This window comes from Dendrobates tinctorius, unplaced genomic scaffold, assembly GCF_039654945.1.
Source record: "Dendrobates tinctorius isolate UK_male_01 unplaced genomic scaffold, ASM3965494v1 ptg000155l, whole genome shotgun sequence".
NCBI classification, from domain to species: domain Eukaryota; kingdom Metazoa; phylum Chordata; class Amphibia; order Anura; family Dendrobatidae; genus Dendrobates; species Dendrobates tinctorius.
Window position 1 is genome coordinate 14,446,552 of NW_027361822.1, and position 23,092 is coordinate 14,469,643.

General features: G+C 43.3%; 2 protein-coding genes across 3 annotated transcripts in view; both read left to right on the top strand.

The window, feature by feature from the left end:
• Positions 1 to 22,358, top strand: part of LOC141051070 (uncharacterized) — a 29,682-nt gene extending 7,324 nt beyond the window's left edge. Inside the window, exons 3-6 of the mRNA XM_073547919.1 lie at positions 12,951 to 13,063; positions 13,189 to 13,368; positions 13,451 to 13,574; positions 18,876 to 22,358. Coding sequence (XP_073404020.1) covers positions 12,951 to 13,063; positions 13,189 to 13,368; positions 13,451 to 13,574; positions 18,876 to 20,041 — 1,583 coding nt within the window. The 3' untranslated portion in view covers positions 20,042 to 22,358. The remainder of the gene's footprint in view (positions 1 to 12,950; positions 13,064 to 13,188; positions 13,369 to 13,450; positions 13,575 to 18,875) is intronic.
• LOC141051108 (uncharacterized) lies at positions 1,154 to 6,898 on the top strand. 2 transcript variants are annotated; one of them, XM_073547989.1, is made up of 2 exons: positions 1,154 to 1,682; positions 2,176 to 6,898. In XM_073547989.1, the coding sequence occupies exon 2, from the start codon at positions 2,188 to 2,190 to the stop codon at positions 3,259 to 3,261; it is 1,074 nt and encodes a 357-aa protein (XP_073404090.1). In that variant the 5' UTR covers positions 1,154 to 1,682; positions 2,176 to 2,187; the 3' UTR covers positions 3,262 to 6,898. The 2 variants fall into 2 exon arrangements, with proteins under 2 accessions (XP_073404090.1, XP_073404091.1); XM_073547990.1 differs by having other exon boundaries at positions 1,154 to 1,447.
• Positions 22,359 to 23,092: the final 734 nt, after the last annotated feature.

The following is a 23,092-nucleotide window of genomic DNA, read 5'->3' on the forward strand; positions in this document are numbered from 1 at the left end:
TACTTCCTTGGGCCGTATTTGCCTACAATAACCACTCCAGCGAATCGTCCACCAAGTCTCCCTTCTTCATCGTTTTCGGACAGCATCCCAGTGTGCCTCTTCCGGTACTTCCTGTCTCGGGGGTACCTGCGGCCAACTCTCTATCCGTGGAGTTCTCCAGGGTATGGCAGGAGACCAAAACCGCTCTTGAGAAAGCCCGTGACAGGATGAAACAAGACGCTGACAAGAGGCGCCTGGACGTTCCCCCATATCTTCCTGGTGACAAGATGTGGCTTTCCTCCAGATACATTCGCCTTAAGGTACCATCTTACAAACTGGGTCCCTGTTACATTGGTCCTTTTGAGGTTATCAGGTGCATTAATGATGTTGCGTACAAACTGAAATTACCCCATTCGCTCTGTATTCCCAATTCCTTCCATGTGTCACTCCTAAAACCTGTGGTACTGAACCGGTTTCATCCTTCTCCAGGCCACACTCCCCAGCCTGTTGTCATGGGGGAAGAGCTTGAGGTAAACGACATTCTGGCCATGAGGAAGGTTTTCGTCCTGAAGAAAGGTCATGGGAAGCCAGAGAGAATATTCATGCCCCTCTGATTTTGTCTAAGTTTCTTTCCAGCCTTAGAAGGAGGGGGCGTAAAGGGAGGGGTACAGTCATAATACTGTACAACGCAGCAGAAACTGCTGCGGATCCGCAGGGCCAAATCCGCTGCGGATCCGCAGCAGAATCCGCAACGTGTGCACACATCCTTAGGGTTAGGGCTGAGATTAGGGGTGTGTTGGGGTTAGGGTTGTAGTTAGAATTGGGGGGTTTCCACTGTTTGGGCACATCAGGTGCTCTCCAAACCCAACATGGCGTCTGATCTCAATTCCAGCCAATTCTGCGTTCAAAAAGTCAAACGTGCTCCTTCCCTTCCAAGCTCTGCCATGTGCTCAAACAGTGGTTTACCCCACATATGGGGTATCAGCCTACTCAGGACAAATTGTACAACAAATTTTGGGGTCCAACTTCTCCTGTTACACTTGGGAAAATAAAAAATTGGGGGCAAAAATATCATTTTTGTGGAAAAAATATGATTTTTTATTTTTATGACTCTACGTTATAAACTTCTGTGAAGCACTTGGAGGATCAAAGTGCTCACCACGAAAAACCTGAGCTCCCGGACAAATGCACCAAAAGGGGCTCTAATATCACCAGAGCCTTCTTTTTATACCATCCCCGCATTACAACCCAAACCAGGACCCCACTGGATCGCATAGACCCTGGGTGGCAAGTCACGTTCGGGATAAAGAAGGGATTCATATAACTGTGGCCCTGCAGGCGGGAGATTGCCGGAGTGGCGGAAGGATATACTGCTAACAGCACCATCGCCTCGGGTAGAGGACTTCACCCCTGACCCAAGGCTGTCAGATAAGAGAGACCCCGGAGCTAACCCTCCCCTGCAAATAAGGTACCATTGCGAAACCCCCTGACCAGGACACATAAAATCGCTACTATTCTCATAGCTGGGGGACGGCTACAGAGAGTGTGTATCACGCCGCAGCATTGAAAATAGTCCCGTCGGGCTTGCAGAAGACACGCGGCCCGGGACCTAGAATAGACGTGCAGCGGCACGCTTCAGCTTCCTCCCCTCTCTGCAGTCAGTGAGAGAGATCTGAGGAATTCAAGCGTCTCCTGGAGCTGAGGTAACATTGAAATAACAGAAGCAAGGTGACGGAGTGTCTTAAGCAGAGGGGTCTGATTCAGGGGACAGAGGACCAGGAGAGCATGGTCATTCTCCCTAACTCCGTAGCAATAAAGGAGATAATCAATTAATCAAGTGGGGGCCTGAGACTGTCTGACCCGAGGGGTGCGAGGAGAGAAGGGAGTAATATAAGGAGCCTTAGATCTGTATTAAGCGCTCCCCCCCCACCAGTGCTGTCCCTACATCTTTCATCCCCCCCTTATTTGCTTTCTAATTAACCCATGTTATACCTAGCTGTACGAATATAAGAGAGGATTCTCTGGAAAACCAGCAGAAAGTGGTTATAGACTGCCATCTAGTGACCAGAGCCAGAACGACATCTCTTTCCATTGTTTATCACTTATAAGATTGGGCATAAAATGGAACATTAGCTAAATTCATAGCCAGCGAGAGGAATTCTAATCTTCAAACTGCTCTATTCTTCTCTGCTTTAGATAACTGCAAAAATGGGGAGATCCAGCGTAAAAACGCAAAAGAGCATGCCCAAACCTACAAAGTCCACTACGCAAACAGACATGGATGACTTTCTTACAAAACAAACGGTTCCGTCAGATTCTCTTAAACCATCCAAGCTTCGTGATTTGACCTCATTAGGAGATTCAGATTCTGAACCGGAGAGTGACTCTGACACGGGCAGCACAGCGAGAGAGGCCTTAGTCACTCGTTCGTTCATCAAACGCATATTGTCTAAAGCTCTTGAGCCAATAGGACAAGAACTTGCAGAGATAAAACACGACCTAAAACTTCAAGGCCACAGACTTGAGACATTGGAAAATTCGCAAGTTGCCATGACGCAAAGTTCGAACGCTGTACTAGACTCTTTAAAAGTCCATGAAATCCAACTACATACAATTCACACGGTGCTAGAAGATCATGAGAACAGAGAACGTCGTAACAACATAAGAGTTAAAGGCCTTTCTGAAACGGTGGCCTTTGAGGCGTTATGGAAAGCAACACAAGAGATATTCAAAGAACTACTTAATGAATCAGATCCGCAGGAAATCGAACTGGTGAGAGTACACAGAGCATTGCGTCCGAGGCCTTCTCAAGGGGAAACTCCACGAGATGTGATCTGTCGCTTCCTCGATTATCGAGCAAAAGACTTAGTTCTTCGCAGAGCGCGGGAGGCGCAGGAGATCTCGTATGAAGGCTCACAAATTAAACTTTTCCAGGATTTATCGGCCAGCACTCTCAGGAAGCGGAGGATCTTGAAACCGTTCACTGAAGCATTGATAAAAAAAGGCGTCCGTTTTAGATGGTTGTTCCCGTTTGGAGTACATATCACAAATGGAGACAAAGGTATCTCAGCAAGAACATCACAAGACATCAAAGAGGCATGTGAGTCCTTGGGGATTGAGCTGGAGGCCTACCCGGACCTGGAGTCCTTCCATTCGGCGACCCTATTGCATCCGCTGCCAGGTGACCCGGCGTGGCAGATAGCCCTGACGCCAAAATCACAAAGGCTGAAAAGGAAGCTGACAAAGACCTCGCTTCCTAAGGACTCCAGAGACAATACTTGATCTTTGGGTTAGACCCAGATTTTGCAGTTAAGTTTTTCTTGGTGTCTACCCCAGTTGGGGTATTGAATGTGGTTGAAGCAAATCTGATGGGGTTGGCGTGCTTTTCCAAATATGGGTAAGCACTGCTGCCACATCTATCCAATAATTCGTTGTAAGGTTTCAACCTAGATTTAGTTACAGCCCAAACTGGGCATTCTCCTAGAATGGAGCATTTCATATTTCATATTTAGTTTATAGGTTGATTGGAATTTTCCTCAAGCTGGCATTCTATGAAACAATGTCAGTAGGTAACTATGGTACGTTGGCATATTGGTCAATGATATTGTGCAACTTAATAACATGGATAATGTTAATATCGTGTTCTCCCCCTCTTTACCTTTCTGTTTTCTCTACCCTTTTCTTTCTTTCGTCTGGTCTACTTGTCCTAGACCCCCTCCCCACACCTATAGGCACAAGGATTCGTCCCCGTCGTGAGCTGCAAGGATGCTGCTGTGTACAGAAACATGATGGATTCGGATAAGGTACACACATTCATCTCTTTTAACGCACATGGGCTGAACTCTCCAAACACTAGACGCCACACATTACAACTATTCAAAAAACAGCAGGCAGCAGTATTGCTTATTCAGGAAACGCACTTCAAACCGGATAAATTGCCCTCCTTTGAAAGCTCGATTTATGATAAATGGTTTCATGCGACAACCACCCAGTCCGGTTCCAGAGGAGTGTCAATAGCAGTGGCAAGGGGAGTGCCCTTCCAGCTAAGAGAAACTATGGCGGACCCTCAGGGTCGTTACATCTTTGTCAAAGGTCTACTAAACGGTGCCCTGGTAACATTGTGCAGTTTATACGCACCAAATAAAAAACTATTGAGATGGGTACTCTCAACACTGAAAAAAATTGATGGCTTTAGAGAGGGTGCATTGATAGTGGGTGGGGACTTGAATGTTGCATTAGAGCCTTTGCTAGACACGACTAAACAGAAAAGTTCGCTCTCACCTAAAGATCTTTACAGAATAAAGTCACAACTGGGATCTCTACAATTGATTGACACATGGAGATATCTAAACCCCTCTGACCGAGACTACACCTTCTACTCCCACCCTCATAAATCTTACCACCGTTTAGACTATATTTTTATATCCAGTAAAATGCTTGCCAATATACAACAGGCGAAAATAATTCCGAATATTTATTCCGATCACTCTTCGGTTTTGTTAAAATTCTCATTATCTAAAGCCTTTCCCCGACATAGAATATGGCGGCTCAATGAGTCAGTACTTGGAAGTACCGAGGTACAGACACGTATAAACAAAGTGCTCTCCCAATATTTTGAGCAAAATGCTTCACCAGAAATTTCCTCACAGATACTATGGGAAGCACATAAGTCAGTTGTCAGAGGGGAGTTGATATCTATCACTTCCTTTCTAAATAAACTGCAACAAAAAGAAATCCAGGATCTTTATGATAGTATATCACAGCTGGAGCTTACACATAAACATAAAATAGATCAACATAGCTTAGAGAAGCTGCAACAAAAAAGACAGCAACTTAAAGACATATTAAACTCGAGATCTGCTAAGCTATATGCAACATGGAAAAACAGAATGTACGTCCATGGAGACAAAGCATCCAAATTAATGTTATCGCAACTAAGGAAGCGGCAGTCACGTACGCTGATTAACTCAATTAAGAATGAACAAGGGTTCAGCTCGCAAGCTCCTGAGCACATGGAGCGGGCATTCCTTGACTACTATAAGAAATTATATAATCTCCGTCCGGAAGATAACGCCGATTCCGCACTTAAAAGAAGCATGGACACTAGGTCCTTCCTAAGCACTTTAGATCTGCCTGTCTTGTCTGATTCCCAAAAACAATATCTTACTAGACCTTTTTCACTGGGGGAGTTGCAGTCCGCCCTGTCAAAGTGCCCGAAGGGGAAAGCGCCCGGTCCAGATGGATTCTCAGCACTTTACTATAAATCCTTCTCTGGCCTCCTACTCCCACATTTATTGAACGTTTGCAACGCAGTTTTACAAGGCCACCCATTGCCAAACCAAATGCTTACAGCCAGAATATCCCTAATACACAAAGAGGGGAAGGATCCTGAACAATGTAGTAGCTATAGGCCAATCTCTCTCCTTAATGTGGACCTAAAAATCCTAGCAGGGCTGATGGCAAAAAGAATGGCCAAGTCATTGCCAAATTTGATTTCCTTAAATCAGACCGGGTTTGTGGGTGGAAGGGAGGGAAGGGATAATGTCCATAAAGTATTGCACCTTCTTCAATACGCAAAAAATCGTAAACTACCATTGATGCTTCTTGGAACAGATGCAGAGAAGGCCTTTGACAGGGTGGACTGGGTATACCTACGGGAAGTGCTGATCAAGTTTGAGATACCCGAAGCGTTTATAGCAGCCGTAATGGCAATGTACGATAAGCCCACAGCACATATTAGGATTAACGATTTTACAACAGATGCATTTACTATAAAGAACGGAACAAGACAGGGCTGTCCCCTATCCCCGTTGTTATTTGTGCTAGCAATGGAACCTCTCTTAAAGGCCATACAAGTACATGAGGGAATAGAGGGTATTCGCATCAATAAGACACACTATAAAATAGCGGCATTTGCGGACGATCTCTTAGTCTTGATGACTAATCCTTTGCTGGGACTCCCAACATTGATGGCTCTTATAGATCAATATAGCAAAATTTCCAATTTTAAAGTAAATATGTCTAAGTCGGAAGCGCTAGACATACATATATCCCCGAATACCTTAGCTAAACTAAAAAGTACATACCCATTCACCTGGCCAAAACAATATATCAAATATTTAGGTGTAAAGATAGGAAGATCGGATAGAGACCTTTTTCAACAGAATATTCCCCCCCTAATTGCCTCAGTAGAAACCATCATGAAATCATGGAGGGACTCGTATGTGTCGTGGATGGGAAGGAAAAATTTACTGAAGAGCCTAATCTTACCCAAGTTCATATATATTTTCCAAATGCTCCCTATCACCATCCCCAAATCGTATCTTTTTAAAATTAATACATTATTCCGCAGATATGTTTGGAAAAAGCAAAAGCCCCGATTAGCATACAGGACATTAACATTAAACAAATCGAGGGGTGGGATGGGTGCACCAGACATAATGAGGTACTACCAAGCGACAATGCTTACCAGAGTGGTAGACCTGTTGCGGTCTCCTAACAATAAGCAGTGGATTGAGGTGGAGGAAGCCCTAGCACCTTATCCCCTGAGATCCATCCTTTTGGCATATCCTTGTAAAAACATAAACAAAAATCTACCTAATATACACACCAAAGCTACCTTAAAATTATGGAAGGGATTGGTGAAAACTCTAGTTCCCCCTTTGTCCCCCTTACTCAAGTTGGCAGATATAATGCCACATGCATCTTATTCCCGAGACAATGATGTAATCAAACCCGGTTCCCTGGCAAATGTAGCGGTTGATGACCTCTTGGCGGACGGGGCACTCCCCTCCTTTCAGGAACTGAAGAAGCAACCAGGGCTTTCCAACTTGACCTTTATACAATTCGGCTCTATAAGAGACTCCTTGGCACGGTATCTTTTAGGAGCAGACGTTACCCGCCCACTGACTGCATTTGAGACTCTCTGTGCAACAAAGGATAAACCCAAAAAGATAATGTCGTCTATTTACCAGATTTTAAATATAACTGACTGTTGTCTCAAAAGAGCTTATATAACACATTGGGAAAAGGATTTGGGATTCAAGTTTACCCCAAATCAAATATCACACATTTATAATTCATCTCATGGCCCATCACAATGTGTTAGAGCACAAGAGAATTCCTTTAAAATAGTCGCCAGATGGTATATTACACCACAGCAGAACACTTATTGGCGGACGGGGTCTTCTGCTAGATGCTGGAGATGCTGTGATTCGGAGGGAACATACTTACATATGTGGTGGTCCTGTCCACCCCTGCTGCAGTTCTGGCGACTAGTAGAGGATTATATCGGGGAAATTGTGGGCAAAAAGCTTACATTGACACCGGAGATAGTGCTTTTAAATTTTCTGTCACCGACTGGACATAAAAATACTGCTCTGTTGACTCAACACATTCTTTCAGCAGCGAAACTTTTGATACCTATGAACTGGAAGTCAACTACCATTCCATCTATATCCCAATTGCAAGAGAAGGTAGATATGCTATATCAAGTAGCCAAACTGGCTGCCTTGGTGAATGGCTCACTTTCAGCTTTTGAAAGAGTATGGCACCCATGGACCCGATTCAGATCCATTAGTAGAAGTTGATAAGGCTATGGTGGCCTCCTTGCTTGGCTTTATCAGAGTGGACGAAATCCTTGTTGCCTAGTGTTCCCCCCCCCCTCCCCTTATCTCCCTTATATTCCACCCCTATATCCCAACTTCTTCCTCTAATTACTTGACCTCCTGTCCCTTTACTCCCTATACTGTTTTTTTTTCTCTTCTCTTTTCTTCTTTTTTGTTCTTCTTCATCTTTGTTTGAAATCATGGCATATGTGATGTAGCAGGGGCGTGTGGATGGGAAGAACCCAGATTTGAACCCAGATAATCCTGCTGCTGGAAGTTCCTTTAAGGCTGTTGGTGTCCTTAAACCTCTATATATCAATAGTTTTTGCCATGAATTGATATTTCAAACTATCTGTTTATCTCCCGAAAAGTGGAATTTGTAGGTTATATAATAATTTTGTAAGCTACCCTGTTGATTGCTTTCTTTCGGATGTAACTTGCAGATTTCAATAAATAAAACATTAAAACAAACAAAGTGCTCACCACACATCTAGATAAGTTCCTTGGGGGGTCTAGTTTCCAAAATGGGGTCATATGTGGGGGTTTCCACAGTTTAGGCACATCAGGGGCTCTCCAAAGGCAACATGACACCCACAGACCATTCCATCAAAGTCTGCATTCCAAAAGTCACTACTTTCCTTCTGAACCCCGACGTGTGCCCATACAGTAGTTTTCTCCCACATATGGGTATCAGCGTGCTCAGGACAAACTGGGCAACAGCTTTTGGGATCCAATTTCTCCTGTTAAACTTGGTAAAATAAAAAAATTGTGGACTAAAAGATCATGTTAGAGGTGGAAAATTGCATGATTTGTTTCACAAAGCGTTTAATTTTGCCAAACTGGCTTGCCAAAACACTTCCAGGCATGAAGGAGATAAGGGCAGGGCTGCTTTTTGTCTTGTATTTGGGGAAAAAAAGAGGCAGAAAGATAAAATGACGGAAAAGTTTTTCAAAAAGTGGAGAATGTTCATGGAATCGTTACTGTCTACAAGAGAAATCCAGGAGATAATGGTGTCTTTTATTAACTTAGATTGGTACATGTTAGAAGATTTAAGTGGTAATTTGGGTAAACTTAAATATGTCATTTAGTAAAAACATCAGAAAGGATAGATACAGAAATCGGTTGGTCAGAGTATAGTCACTTTGCGCGAGTAGATTTGTGGACATATGGGGTTAAGTTATTGTTGTTTGGGTAATATTGTTTTTGATTGACCTAATCTTGTATACGCTTAGATTGTTTAAAATATCCTTTATCCTTCTGCACTGTATACATTGGTCAATATGTTGTATTTGACAAAAATCCAATAAAAAAGATGTGTTTTTAAAAAAAAAAAAAAAATCATGTTTGTGGAAAAAATATGATTTTTATTTTCACGCCCGGGCGTTATAAACTTCTGTGAAGCACTTGGGGGTTCAAAGTGCTCACCACACATCTAGATAAGTTCCTTGGGGAGTCTAGTTTCCAAACTGGGGATACTTGTGTGGGGTTTTCACTGTTTAGGCACATCAGGGGTTCTCCAAAGGCTACATGACGCCCGCAGACCATTCCATCAAAAGTCTGCATTCCAAAACGTCACTACTTCCCTCCCGAGCCCCGACTTGTGCCCATACAGTAGTTTTCTCCCATATATGGGATATCAGCGTACGCAGGACAAATTGGACAACAACATTTGGGGTCCAGTTTCTCCTGTTACCCTTGGAAAAATAAAAAACGTGACATGGTGTCCGATCTGAATTCCAGCCAATTTTGCGTTGAAAAAGTCAAACAGCGCTCCTTCCCTTCTGAGCTCTGCCATGCGCCAAAACAGTGGTTCCCCCCCACATATCTTTTCCAGTCCAATTTCTCCTGTTACCCTTGGTAAAAGAAAAAAAAATTGGACCTGAAGTAATTTTTTTGTTGAAAAAAAGTTAAATGTTCATTTTCTTTTTAAACATTCAAAAAATTTCTGTGAAGCACCTGAAGGGTTAATAAACTTCTTGAATGTGGTTTTGAGCACCTTGAGGGGTGCAGTTTTTAGAATGGTGTCACTTTTGGGTATTTTCTGTCATATAGACCCCTCAAAGTGACTTCAAATGTGATGTGGTCCCTAAAAATAAAATGGTGTTGTAAAAAAAAAATCCCCGGTCAAGTTTTTTGTGTGCCATATCTCTGTGATTTATGGGAATAAAAATTCAAAGTTGGAAAATTGCAAAATTTTCAAAATTTCACCAAATTTCCGTTTTTTTCACAAACGCAAGTTATATATTTTAAATTTTACCACTAACATGAAGTACAATATGTCACGAGAAAATAATGTCAGAATCGCCGTCATCCATGGAAGCGTTCCTGAGTTATTACCTTATAAAGGGACACTGGTCAGAATTGTAAAAATTGGCCCGGTCATGAACGTGCAAACCACCCTTGAGGGTTAAGGGGTTAAAACTTTCAAAAAGCGGAAATGTTTGAATGCTCATCTTTTATATTCCCCTGAATAGTCATATCTTCTGGTAATCTTTTCTGAGAATTGATAAACATAAATACCAAACCCCCCAAAAAAAGCGATGGCAGAATTGTGTTTTCTAAATATTTCTAGTTCTCTTATGACTATGTTAATGGAAAAACTAAAAGCATTATGGTTCTTAGATAAAGGAGGAGGAAAAAGTGAAAATGCAAAATAATAAAAAAAAATCACAGAAAAAAATATATCCTTACCAACACCAGGTCAGATTACCAATACACCACCAAGATGCAAAAGACCCCATAATAAAGACAGGGGAAGCACAGGTGCAAAATACTGAGGGAGCAACCACTCATAAACCTACCAATTCTTGGAGGTGGTTGTTGCCTAGTAACAATGCTCTCAGATGAGGCTTGTATTAGGGCACCGGTCACACAGGGCTGATGTACACTAATACACTGTATCCTTTCATGCTCCTCTTTTAGAACACAGACCTTCTTTGCAGCTTGCAGGATTTAACAGAAGCCATGTTGCCCTGATTTACTGTCTAATCCATTTGGAGTAGTAATTAAAATATAGTTTTAATTCATTTACAATAATGAATAATTATAAAATGTAATATAAATCGTCTCCAAGTACCAAAGGTGTTTAGATAGGAAGTAAGTCCTGTAATAATTAGTTGTCACGGTTCCACCACTCTGTGACCTAGGGACATAAGGACACTGTGAGTGACAGCTCAGCCGCCTTATTGAGAGCAGGTGTGTGTTGGGCTGTTAGTGCTGTGAGTGACAGCTCAGCCACCCTCTAGATATCAGGGATGTGAGTAACAGCCAGCCGTCCTATGGAAAGCAGGAGTGTGCCAGGCTGTCAGTGCTGTGAGTGACAGCTCAGCCACCCTATGGATAGAAGGGTCATGTCTGGCAGTCAGTATTTTGTTTCCTCCAGGTGGTTTCATTTCCATATAATTACCAGGCTATTTAACTAGCTGGCGATGTGAGATCATTGCCAAATGTATCTTCAGCTCAGTGGTGAACATACTCTGTATTTTGATATTCTGATCTTTTGCACTGGACCTTGGATTTGCCTTTTCGACTACCCGTTTGTATAACCCCTTTTGCCTTTGACGAATTCTGGCTTTAGTTACCAGACCCCGGACTTTGCACCTGACTATCCTCTTTGTCTTATCCCTCTATCTTTGACATACTTTTGACCTTGGACCTCTTCACCACTCTGCCTCATGGCTTGTTTGTGAAAAATGGCTAGCGTCACATTAATATAACTAATGAGACAATTAGCTCACAGTTCTCACACAATTACCCAGATCAGTATCTGGATGATTAGATCCACTGTTAATTGTTCCTTATTTTTAATGAAAATGATTGATAGATATTATCGTATTCATTCTTTTCAGTCTCAGTTGTGAGACTATTTCTAAAAACACTAATAGATCGCACTTAATGTCTAGTAAAGGGTAATCCGGCTGAGAGCATCTCCTGTCATTGTAAGCACTGGGCTGAATAACACCTATCATTGTTAATATTTGCACTTTGGGGAATTGATTACTTCTTTGAGCCATTATTTTTCAGGTTTTTATTGCACATTTTTCTGCTTGATGCAGCCAGGCCCTTTTGTGTTGGTTGGGTGAACTGGGGTGTCTGTCCTTGTGGAGTGCACTTATATAGTGCTGGGCAGCCCACCTGGTCTAATAGTATTGGCGTCATCAATGGGCTGTAAGCCAGACACTGTGCATCACACGTTCTTGTGTGACCAGCGACCTATGCCAACCTCATCTGAGTGCATTTTTAATACCAGGCAACCACCCCCTCCATGAATTTAGTAGGTTTGAGAGTGGTTGCTCCATCAGTACTTTGCACCTGTACCGCGCCTACCTTTTTCATGGGGTCTGCCGCATCCTGATAATGTATTGGTAATCTGACCTGGTATTGGTAAGGATACATCTCTTTCTGTGATGTCACAACTTTGCAAGTTACAATTTGGGAACCTGCCATTAGCGGTGTTTTAATTGTTCTCAATTCTAACCTAGGAGAAGTTGTACAGCTCATTAGTCAAGAAAGCCATGCTTACTTTGCCAATTGCACTTCTAAAGGCTCATGTAGACATCCGCAGATTTCGCTCCAATCTCGGACCAGATTGCACGATCCGACCCAAGTAAGGCAGCCTCTTAGAAATACAGTATATGAAGCTGTCACACTCGGGTCCAGAGAGCTGTGCATTAGCGGTTCATGCACTGACCGATTGGCACGGACTTCTGCACAAGCCGTAACACATACAGTGTGAGCCAGGTGTACACTAGTAATCTTGTCTCCCACTTTGCCTATTCCTATCCTTCCAATACTGGGTGGTGTTAATAGATGTGGAAGGAGAATGTCAGCCAACATCTGTAGTCTATTTGCTATCCCATAATTCTTCTGTAGTTTCTTCACTTGCACTGGGTCCTATGGTTAGATGATCAACTTGTCACACTACGGGATCAGGATCTTGCATGTTCAATACAGTTTCTGATGCTAGAAAGGCTTGAAGACATGTGGTGACATCATAATCACATGACTATATGTTCACCGACAAAAGTTTATTCTCTAGAGTTTCTGTTTGTGCCAAAGCCTTCACAGTCTGAGAAGTATTAGTCTGTAGAAATCATGTGCTGTACACATTGGCATTACCGGTATACTTAGTGGTTGTTGAGTTCACATGACATCGTTTTGACTCTGACATGGAAGAGATACCTTGATAAAATTCTTAAATCATGTTCTAGTCAATACAAATGAAAGAATACATCATCTACATGTTCTTCAGATTATTAATACATCTTTACTTTTCATCTATTCATCTTATTATTATCTCCAGTATTTGTATTATTGCTTGGGATTCTTTATGATGTTACGTCGGCTCATATTCTTCCCATTCAGATAAGAAAATTTTCCTCATTATTGACCTGCGAAGCATGGATAAGGACAGGGAGAAGATAGTGGAGAAAGTATTAGCCCTCACCCTAGAGATCCTGTTCCGGCTTACTGGAGAGGTGAGAGATTCTGATGACGTCACATTACATCATTCTTATCTATGGGAATAACGGACAGAACAGGAGAGGTGAGGACTCTGGAAATGTCTGTAGTGAGATTTATTATTGTGTCTCTCTATAACCAGGATTACACCATAGTCAAGAAGACCTCTAGTGAGCACTGTCAGGCCCCTGTGTCTGAGAGATGGGGAAGACCCCTGAGCCCAATTACGGGGCTTCCACCTCACCCCCTGATACATGAGGACATCAATGACCAGAAGATCCTAGAACTCACCTACAAGATGATTGAGCTGCTGACTGGAGAGGTGACACTGCTGGGAATGCTGGGACATTATACAGTAACGCTATGAAGGGATCGGGGGATGACGGTATCATTGTATGTGTCAGGTTTCTAAAAGATGTCAGGATGTCACCGTCCATTTTTCCATGGAGGAGTGGGAATATTTAGAAGGACACAAAGATCTGTACAAGGATGTCACGATGGAGGTTCCCCAGCACCTTATATCATCAGGTAAGTTTCCATATTTTTTGGTAATTTATACTTTTTTCTTTATTTTCAACCTGGGAAAAAAGGGGTGATTAAAAAATATACCGTATTTTTCGCTTTATAAGACACACCTGATTATAAGACGCACCCCAAAATTTGGTGAAGAAAAAGAGAAAAAATGTTTTTTTTTTTATGTTAAATGGAGGTGTGTCTTATAATGCCGGTGTCCGTCTTTCAAATCATATACCATATATGTCCCTCATCCTGGTATCTATATAACCCCCATCCTGGCACATCGCCCCCTTGTGCTGGCACGTTGCCGCCCCATCCCATCCTGGATATGCCCCCCCCTACTGGCACTCACATGGACACCCTCGCTCTATATGCCCCCCTGCTGGCACGCACATGGCCCCCCTCTCTATATATGCCTCCCTGCTGGTACACACATGGCCCCCGCGTCCCTATATTCCCTCCCTGCTGGCATTCACACGGTCCCCCGTCCCTATATTCTCCCTGCTGGCACACATTGTCCCCCGTCTATATATTCCCCCCCTGCTGGCACACATTGTCCCCCCGTCCCTATATTTCCCCCCTGCTGTCACACATGGGCCCCCCCCGTCCCTATATTCCCCCCTGCTGGCACACATTGTCCCTCCATCTATATATTCCCCCCTGCTGGTACACATTGTCCCCCCCATCCCTATATTCCCCCCTGCTGGCACACATTGTCCCCCCATCCCTATATTTCCCCCCTGCTGGCACACATGGCCCCTCGTTCATATATTCCCCCTGCTGGCACACATGGTCCCCCCCGTCCCTATATTCCCCCCTGCTGGCACATATATTCCCCCCTGCTGGCACACATGGTCCCCCCATCCCTATATTTCCCCCCTGCTGGCAAGCACATGATAAAATAATAAACAGATAACTCACCTTCTGATGATGGCTCCTGCTCCCAGCTCCCCCTGTGGCTTTCCTGTGTCTGCTGAGATCCTCCTCCTGCAGGGCGCGTGCAGCTGCTGCTCATTCAGGCAGCTCATTGTAGCTACAGGACCTTCCATGATGTGACCAATAGGACCTGCTGTCACATGACTCCCAGTGTGAACTGCAAGTCATGTGACAGCAGGTCCTATTGGTCACATCATGGAAGGTCCTGTAGCTACAATGAGCTGCCTGAATGAGCAGCTGCTGCCGCGCGCCCTGCAGGAGGAGGATGTCATCAGACACAGGAAAGCCACGGGGGGAGCTGGGAGCAGGAGCCATCATCAGAAGGTGACTATAGTAATGGGGCAGGGGGGGGTGAGTGCAGACACATGTAATATACACCGCTCCCCTGTCTACCACCTCGGCGCTGCTTCAGCACCGAGGTGATGTACAGCGGGTGCAGTAAATATTACATGAGCCTAATGAGCGGGAGCACAGGACCTCCCGCTGTCTCTGCAGCCCGCAGCCAGCCCACCCCTTCCTCCTCACACCAAGCCACCCCCCTACTCTATAGCACAGCAGCACACAGATTCGCATTATAAGACGCACCCCCCACTTTCCCCCAAAATTTGGGGGAACAAAAGTGCGTCTTATAATCCGAAAAATACGGTATATATTTTGTAGGGATTCATGCTCGACAGTAGGCAGTTTTCACTTAGGCACTGGATTTTTAATTCAAGGCAATGTGATGTTTATTTCCATGGTTGCGCAGCACCAAAAAAACATGCACACAAAATCCCTAGCCTTGTCCAGGCGCTAACTAAACAAAAAAGACCCTGGCTCCTCATTACAGGGCTGAGCTAGTCCCAGTTCAGTCAAGAAAAAGGGCTAGTATCCAGAGCAACTATTGATACTTGCAGTTTAGTGCACGCAGCCCTGTACAGACCCCTATAGAGAGACCCTGGTTTGCCTCTTCCTGGCTCCAACACATCCCACTCTGCCCAGCTGACTCAGAGAGCAAGGTGACCACATCTCCTGTTTCTTACTCAAAACTAGCCAGGTGCGTCCAATCAAGACCTGCAGAGCTAGGATTTAACCCAGTTTTTTCCTGGCTTTCCTACAATATACACATTTACATATTTATCTTTTTTAAGCATTTTTAAAATGTTTAATTTATTTTTTATTCCGGTTGACTTGAACCTATGATCACAGTATTTCAGTCATACAAACATACAATGGTGTACTATGTACCGCCAATATCCATTGAAGCCACTTTAGTAAGATGGCACATCAGTAAAACACACAGATTCACAGTATATTTGTGTCAGTAACTTATGTAAGTGGCACAGAAAACATTTAACGACAACTAAAGAATCACATATTCGTACAGTCAATACATACAACCTCATAAATGGCATCCAATCTTACCAGTCCCATGTGCATCAGCCCTCCCCCGAAACGTCATTCAGCAATACCTAATGCAGACATGATAGGATTCCCCTACATATTAATTCTATTTGGCAGTGTCTGCTATTGCTAACCACCTTCTCCGTACCCTATGAAATGTGTATTCGTATAGAGGACTTTAATTGCAGTATATAATGTAAATTATGCTCTACTATGAAGCGCAGCCTGTGGCTTCGCTTCATATGAGTATCAAGATGGCAGCCATGGGGGCAGGACATGGCAACCCATTGGCATCCCACAATCGCATTGCAGGGAGGGGTCAATGGGAGCTTGAATCGCAAACTTTAAATGCCATATGCAGCTTCATTCAAGAGGTTAAGCAGCAATTGGAGCTGTTTCTAGTCACTGCTGTTAGAGGCGGATGGTGGCTGTACAGCACAGCTCATGAGTCCATTTTATACACCCCCTCTTCCCATATGATGTATATTCAATTTGTTCATGCATTCACCCAGTAGATCCATCTAACCGAGCCTGGATTGTATAAAAATATTGGTCCATTCATAATTAGAGAGGAGATTCCTTCAATTAACCACGCATAATGAGACACTTGTCAATCATATTTAGCAGCACTGGGGAGAGTCAACGGGGTGCGGCCCCGGACTAGTCCTCTTTCTGGCTCTGGTCCCCAGCTTGGTCTTCAAACTATACCTTCTCTGAAATGTCGGAGCATGTATACCTGGCTGTAATCATGCACTTGATCTGATCCATGCTTCTTAAGTTTTGGGTAACATGAATTGAGAAGTTTCCTGTAATATTCCCAGTACTTTCCGGCCCACCACCAATCAAAAACATCACCTTTTTCTTATAGGTAGGCTGATTGATGGTTGTAGAAACTTGACTCCAACATTAAGAATTTTGGTGGTTTCACTTAACCGAGGACCAGAACTAAATCTTTTCACCTACTCTCATAAAGCAGAAAAGCACTACAGGCTGTAAACCTTGGTATTTTTTTTTTTTTTTCCCTTTTATTCATATAATTTTTTGTCATCTTGCCTCTTTTTATAACTTTTTTTAACTCTCTACTTTTTATGTTAAAGATCTTGTCCTGCACATAACATTAATAAACCTACTGAAAAAAAAAAAATAAATAATATATCTAATATATAAAGCTCAAAGTGTGTATGTATGTGGGTGTGTATGTCCGGGATAGGCATCCGCACCGTCGCAGCTACAACCACAAAATTTGGCACAGTCGCACGTCTGGACCCCGAGAGCGTCCTAGGCTATGTTGTGAGGCGAAATTTCAACCCCGCGCGTTCCAATTCACCAAACAATTTTGCCCCTGTCTACATACTGGGGAAAAAGTGTGTGCACGTCAAGCCCCGCCCCTCATTATGATGTCATAATGCCCCTATTTGCATACTGGGGAAGCAGTGTGTGCGTATCAAGCCCCGCCCCTCATTATGATGTCACAATGGTTGCCATGGCGACGCTGATGTAATCATAGTTTGCAAGCCCGGCCGCCGCTCATTATGATGTCATAATGGTTGACTATGGGATGGAGGATATGTATGACGGGTATATGGGCACGGGACTATGAGATGGCGGCTATGTATGATGGGTATATGGGCACGGGACTATGGGATGGAGGATATGTATGATGGGTATGTGGGCACGGGACTATGGGATGGAGGATATGTATGATGGGTATATGGGCACGGGACTATGGGATGGAGGATATGTATGATGGGTATATGGGCACGGGACTATGGGATGGCGGATATGTATGATGGGTATATGGGCATGGGACTATGGGATGGCGAATATGTATGATGGGTATATGGGCATGGGACTATGGGATGGCGAATATGTATGATGGGTATATGGGCATGGGACTATGGGATGGAGAATATGTATGATGGGTATATGGGCATGGGACTATGGGATGGAGGATGTGCGATGGGTATATAGGCACTCGACTATGGGATGGCGAATATGTATGAAGGGTATATGGGCATGGGACTATGGGATGGAGAATATGTATGATGGGTATATGGGCACGGGACTATGGGATGGAGAATATGTATGATGGGTATATGGGCACGGGACTATGGGATGGAGAATATGTATGATGGGTATATGGGCACGGGACTATGGGATGGAGAATATGTATGATGGGTATATGGGCATGGGACTATGGGATGAAGGATGTGTGATGGGTATATGGGCACTCGTCTATGGGATGGAGGATATGTATGATGAGTATATGGGCACAGGACTATGGGATGGTGGATATGTATGATGGGTATATGGGCACGGGACTATGGGATGGAGGATAATTATAATTTGCTATAACTAACCACAGCGCTTAGAAACCCGCTGTTTACCTTGGTTTACCAGCTCCCTGCACCAGCGTGCTGGTATCTAACACACACTGCGTAAATAAGCGACGTGCGTAGCTTGTTACCCGCGTCGTCACTGTCCTGATTGCTGCTGAGATCTGCCTGTTTGGCAGCTCACCAGCGATTATGTAGCGACACACCAGCGATCCTGACAAGTTCATATCGTTGTCGGGATCGCTGGTGAGTCGCTATGTGTGATGGGGGCCTAAGTTCCCTGTCCGAAGACACATACTTAACAGACGTCTTTATTTTTTTTATCCACACCGCTCCATTCACCCTCCCTCAGATTGTGACCAGCCGGTTCACTCCAGTGTTTTCTGGAATGATCTGGAGGTTCGCATAGACTTATACTGAGATCTTGTGACACTAACCTCTGACTTCCGGTCAGTCAGAAGTTGTTTTCAAAAGATGACGAAGCGAGACCAGACAAGTACTGGAGATGGCAGCTTTTAACTATATTAGTAAGGTCAGGAAACTTAGATTAGCGGCACCACGCCAGCGCTGAAATAAAAAAATATGCTAGAGTGGTGCTTTAAAGTCATATTTAAAAATGAAAAAAAACAGCGACTTGTTTTTTTTTTTTTCTTGGCAGGTGACTGTATCAGAAGCTCAGAGGAATGTGTGATAACTTCAGATTTTAAAGCAGATGATGGTGATATCTTACAAGATACCTATGAAGCACGTGCCATTATCCAAGATAGACCATCAGCTCTCGTTATGAAAGATCTAGGATCTAATCATCAACCGCTCCTGGCTTCTGATTCATTACAGACTGTTAATCAAAACAAAAGTCACAGAAACAGAACATGTGTTGAACTATCTACTCAAAAAGTGGAGAAGCTATATTTATGTTCAGAATGTGGTAAATTTTACATTCGAAAATCAACTTGTGCTGACTTGTTGACAGGGGAGAAACCATATTCATCTTCTGAATGTGATAAGTGTTTTAGCCAGAAATCAAATCTTGTTAAAAACGAAAGAAGTCACACAGGGGAGAAGCCATATTCATGTTCAGGATGTGAGAAATGTTTTAGCCAGAAATCAGAGCTTCTTACACATCAGATAATTCACACAGAGGTGAATCCATTTACATGTTCAGAATGTGGGAAAGGTTTTAACCAGCAACTAGACCTTGTTGCTCATCAGAGAAGTCACATAGGGGAGAAGATATATTTATGTCCTGAATGTGGGAAATGTTTTACCCTGATATCGGATCTTATTGCTCATGAGAGAATTCACACCGGGGAAAAGCCACTTATAAGTTCACAAGATATGGTATGTTTTACCCCAAAATCACAAGTTAAATATGAGAAAAGTTACATGGAAGAGAAACCATTTTCATGTTCAGAATGTGGCAAACGTTGGTTTCAGAAATCAGACCTTGCTAAACATCAGAGAACTCACACAGGAGAGAAGCCATTTTCTTGTTCAGAATGTGGGAAATGTTTTACAGATAAATCTACACTAATATCACATCAGAGATCTCACACAGGGGAGAAACCATTTTCATGTTCGGAATGTGGAAAATGTTTTATCACAAGATCAAATCTTACTACACATCAGAGAATTCACACAGGGGAGAGACCATATTCATGTTTTGAATGTGGGATAAGTTATCATCAGAAATCAAGTCTTACTATACATGAGAGAACCCACACAGGGGAGAAACCATTTCCATGTTCTGAATGTGGGAAATGTTTTAACAACAAATCAAATCTATCTGTACATCTAAAAAGTCATGCAAAGGAGAAGCCATAATATTGTTATACATGTAAGAATTGTTTTATCCAGATATCACATTTTATACACCAGAAAATTTATATGGGAAATATTTCTTTTTAATGTTCAGAATGAGGAAAATGCTTTCGTCAGACAGCCAGTCTTTGTGGAGTCCCCAAAATTCACACAGGGACATAGCCATATTCATAAAAACACCAATCCAAGAACCAGTGTAGATCATATAAGTCTCACACACTGACTTTTATTAAATAAGCCACAATTTAATAAATAAGGATCACAGATGACATGATTTAAAAATGGTGGAATAGTGCAAAAAAATGCCAAAATTCATAAGACAATATGATCTAAAAAGCACAGTTGCAGGCAATACAATAGATAGCAATACTGAAAGTGGTGTGCAGATGAGAGCATGATGCAAAAATGGTGCAAAGTGCAGTGGCATAAAAGTGGATAAACAAAAATAACACCATCTAGACTGTGACATAGCAAAGGGCTAAAACCAGACAAACTACTGCGTGTTTCACTGTCAAGCTTATTTTTCTTAACTCTTTACCTATTGTGATAGTTAGGAGTTCAGGGAAAATCTAGTAGCCATTTTGGAAAGGGAAAATTAGTCTATAAATTTCAGGTAGAATTTTTTTTAGGAAAATTTTTCTTTTGAAAATGATTACTGATGTAGACATTACTTATTTTAGCCATTCTACGTTCTTAATGTAGGATAGAAAGTCTTCTATATATCCATCCCTTCACTCTAGTTTTACTTGTTGTAAAAAAATTGTCTTGCATGGCAAAATTATTTATTCTATAGCGCATAGTTCCAAGATTCTGTACATACTGAAAAGCATTTACAATATGTAACAGTGCTTAATAAGGTACCAAAAGGAGAACCGTCAACATCTATAATTGGCCAACTCATAAAGGGAGAAGAAATAAACGCCCCCAGTGAAAACTAATATACATCTATGATTGGGCAACTTGTACAGGAAGAAGTAGGCACCCCTAGTGAAAACTAATATACATTATGATTGGGCTAATCATACAGGGAGAAGAAATAAAAATGCCCCCAGTGAAAACTATCTGACAACACTCACTTTACTGCGCTCTACAGCCATTATTACGTTGTGTGCCCCGATCAACATGAAAAATTGGGTGAAGTGTCCATTTTAGGCTAAGTGCACACGTACCGGAACTCACGCGGTAATTTCCGCGAGAATTCCGGAATTCCATTCCGCGGGAAAATCGCATTTTAAATTCCCGCGATTTTCCCGCGGAAAAACTAGCATTTTGCAAGCGTATTTAGCTTGCAAAATGCTAGCGTTTTCCAAGCGATCTGGAGCATCGCTTGGAGAACTGATTGACAGGTTGGTCACACTCGTCAAACATAGTGTTTGACAAGTGTGACCAACTTTTTACTACTGAGGCCGCCTATGCAGCATCAGTAGTAAAAGATAGAATGTAAAAAAAAAATAAAAAATGGTGTTATTCTTACCTTCCGACGTCCCGCGCATCCGTTCCCAGTAATCCTTTGCGAAAATGCCCGCGATGAAGTCCGTTCTCGTGGGATCGCGATGTCTCGCGGTCATTCGTGATGACGTCGCACGAATGCCATCGCGGGCATTTTCGCAAAGGCTTACTGGGACCGGGAGCGTGGAGAGAGGCGGGAAGGCTGTGCGGGACGCAAGAAGGTGAGAATAACAATATTTTTTATTTTAAATTCTATTTTTTACAGGGATATGGTACCCAGAGCCCGGAGGACAGTCTCCTCTCCTCCGGACCGTGGGTAGCATCCGCAAATGTTCTGCTTACTTTCCGCATGGTGGGCACAGCCACATGCGGGAAGTAAGCGGAACAATGCATTCCTATGGGTGCGGGATCGCCGCGATTCCGCAAAATTAATGAGCATGCTGCGGTTTTTACCGCGAAGCGATTCCGCCGCGGTAAAAACCGCAGCATTAGCACAGCATTGCGGAATCCCATAGGAATGCATGGGATGCTTATTTTTCGCGGCAAAATCGCGCGGTTAAAAAAAGACGCCACGTGTGAACTCAGCCTTAAGAAGGAATGCTCCATGCAGGAAAAAAAGAGGAGTCTGTTGTTGGGAAAGAAGAGTTTTTCTTAAATACAATGTTACAAAGTTTTTTCACTTTTATTATTGATTTATATAAAACATTTACGTGCATTTACTCCTCAAAGTGTACTTGTCATTCCAGATCACTTTTTAGAAAAAGCTGTTGTGTGTGTCCATGAGGGATAACACTTTCTGTACCTTACATGACTTGCTTCCTTCCTTCACCCGCTTTTCCTTGTTAAGGCTCCATCTCTAATTGCCGGTTCTTTCTAAACTAGATGGTGGAGATGAACTTCCAGGAGTGGACACTCAATTGGTGCAACTTGTGTAGCCACGCAGGTGACCAAGACGTAAGGGCCTCCAAAACAGCTGGCAGCTTTTGTCACAGACTCATTATTGGACTGCTATGGGCTCATACACTGTTCTTGCACAGAGGCCTTATGTCCGTGCGAGCCCCTGAATGGCTGCTGCTCTCTTATGGAGAGGCAGAAATAAGGGATAGAGTGATATAAACACTGACTTTTTCACATTCACAAGCAAGTTCATTACCACATTACCAAACACTTTTTATTAACACATTCCATCTCCACAATGTATGTTGTGTATGTGTGTGAGTATAATAAATTAAATATATCTATTATATACTTACCTAAAATTGTCCATTATCCACTTCTGTCTGGACATCCTCGAAACCCACAATCCGCCGCACCGGAAGTATGCTGACCACCATATTGGAATACCTTGCGCAGTACCACCAGCGGGACACCCACACAGGACCCGCCACCAGGGCCTGCCGCCTGACTACACGCGCCGGATCCCGCCGCTGCCTGCCCACCCACCTCCGTGCAGTCACAGCTGGCAGGAAAGACCGTGGGTTGCGGCCTGTGCTGGAAATGGGGTGCGGGCACGCCCTGGTGGCGCCGCACCCCATCTCCAGCACAGGCTGCAAACCACCGTCTTTCCTGCCAGCTGTGAATGCACGGAGGTGGGTGGGCCGACAC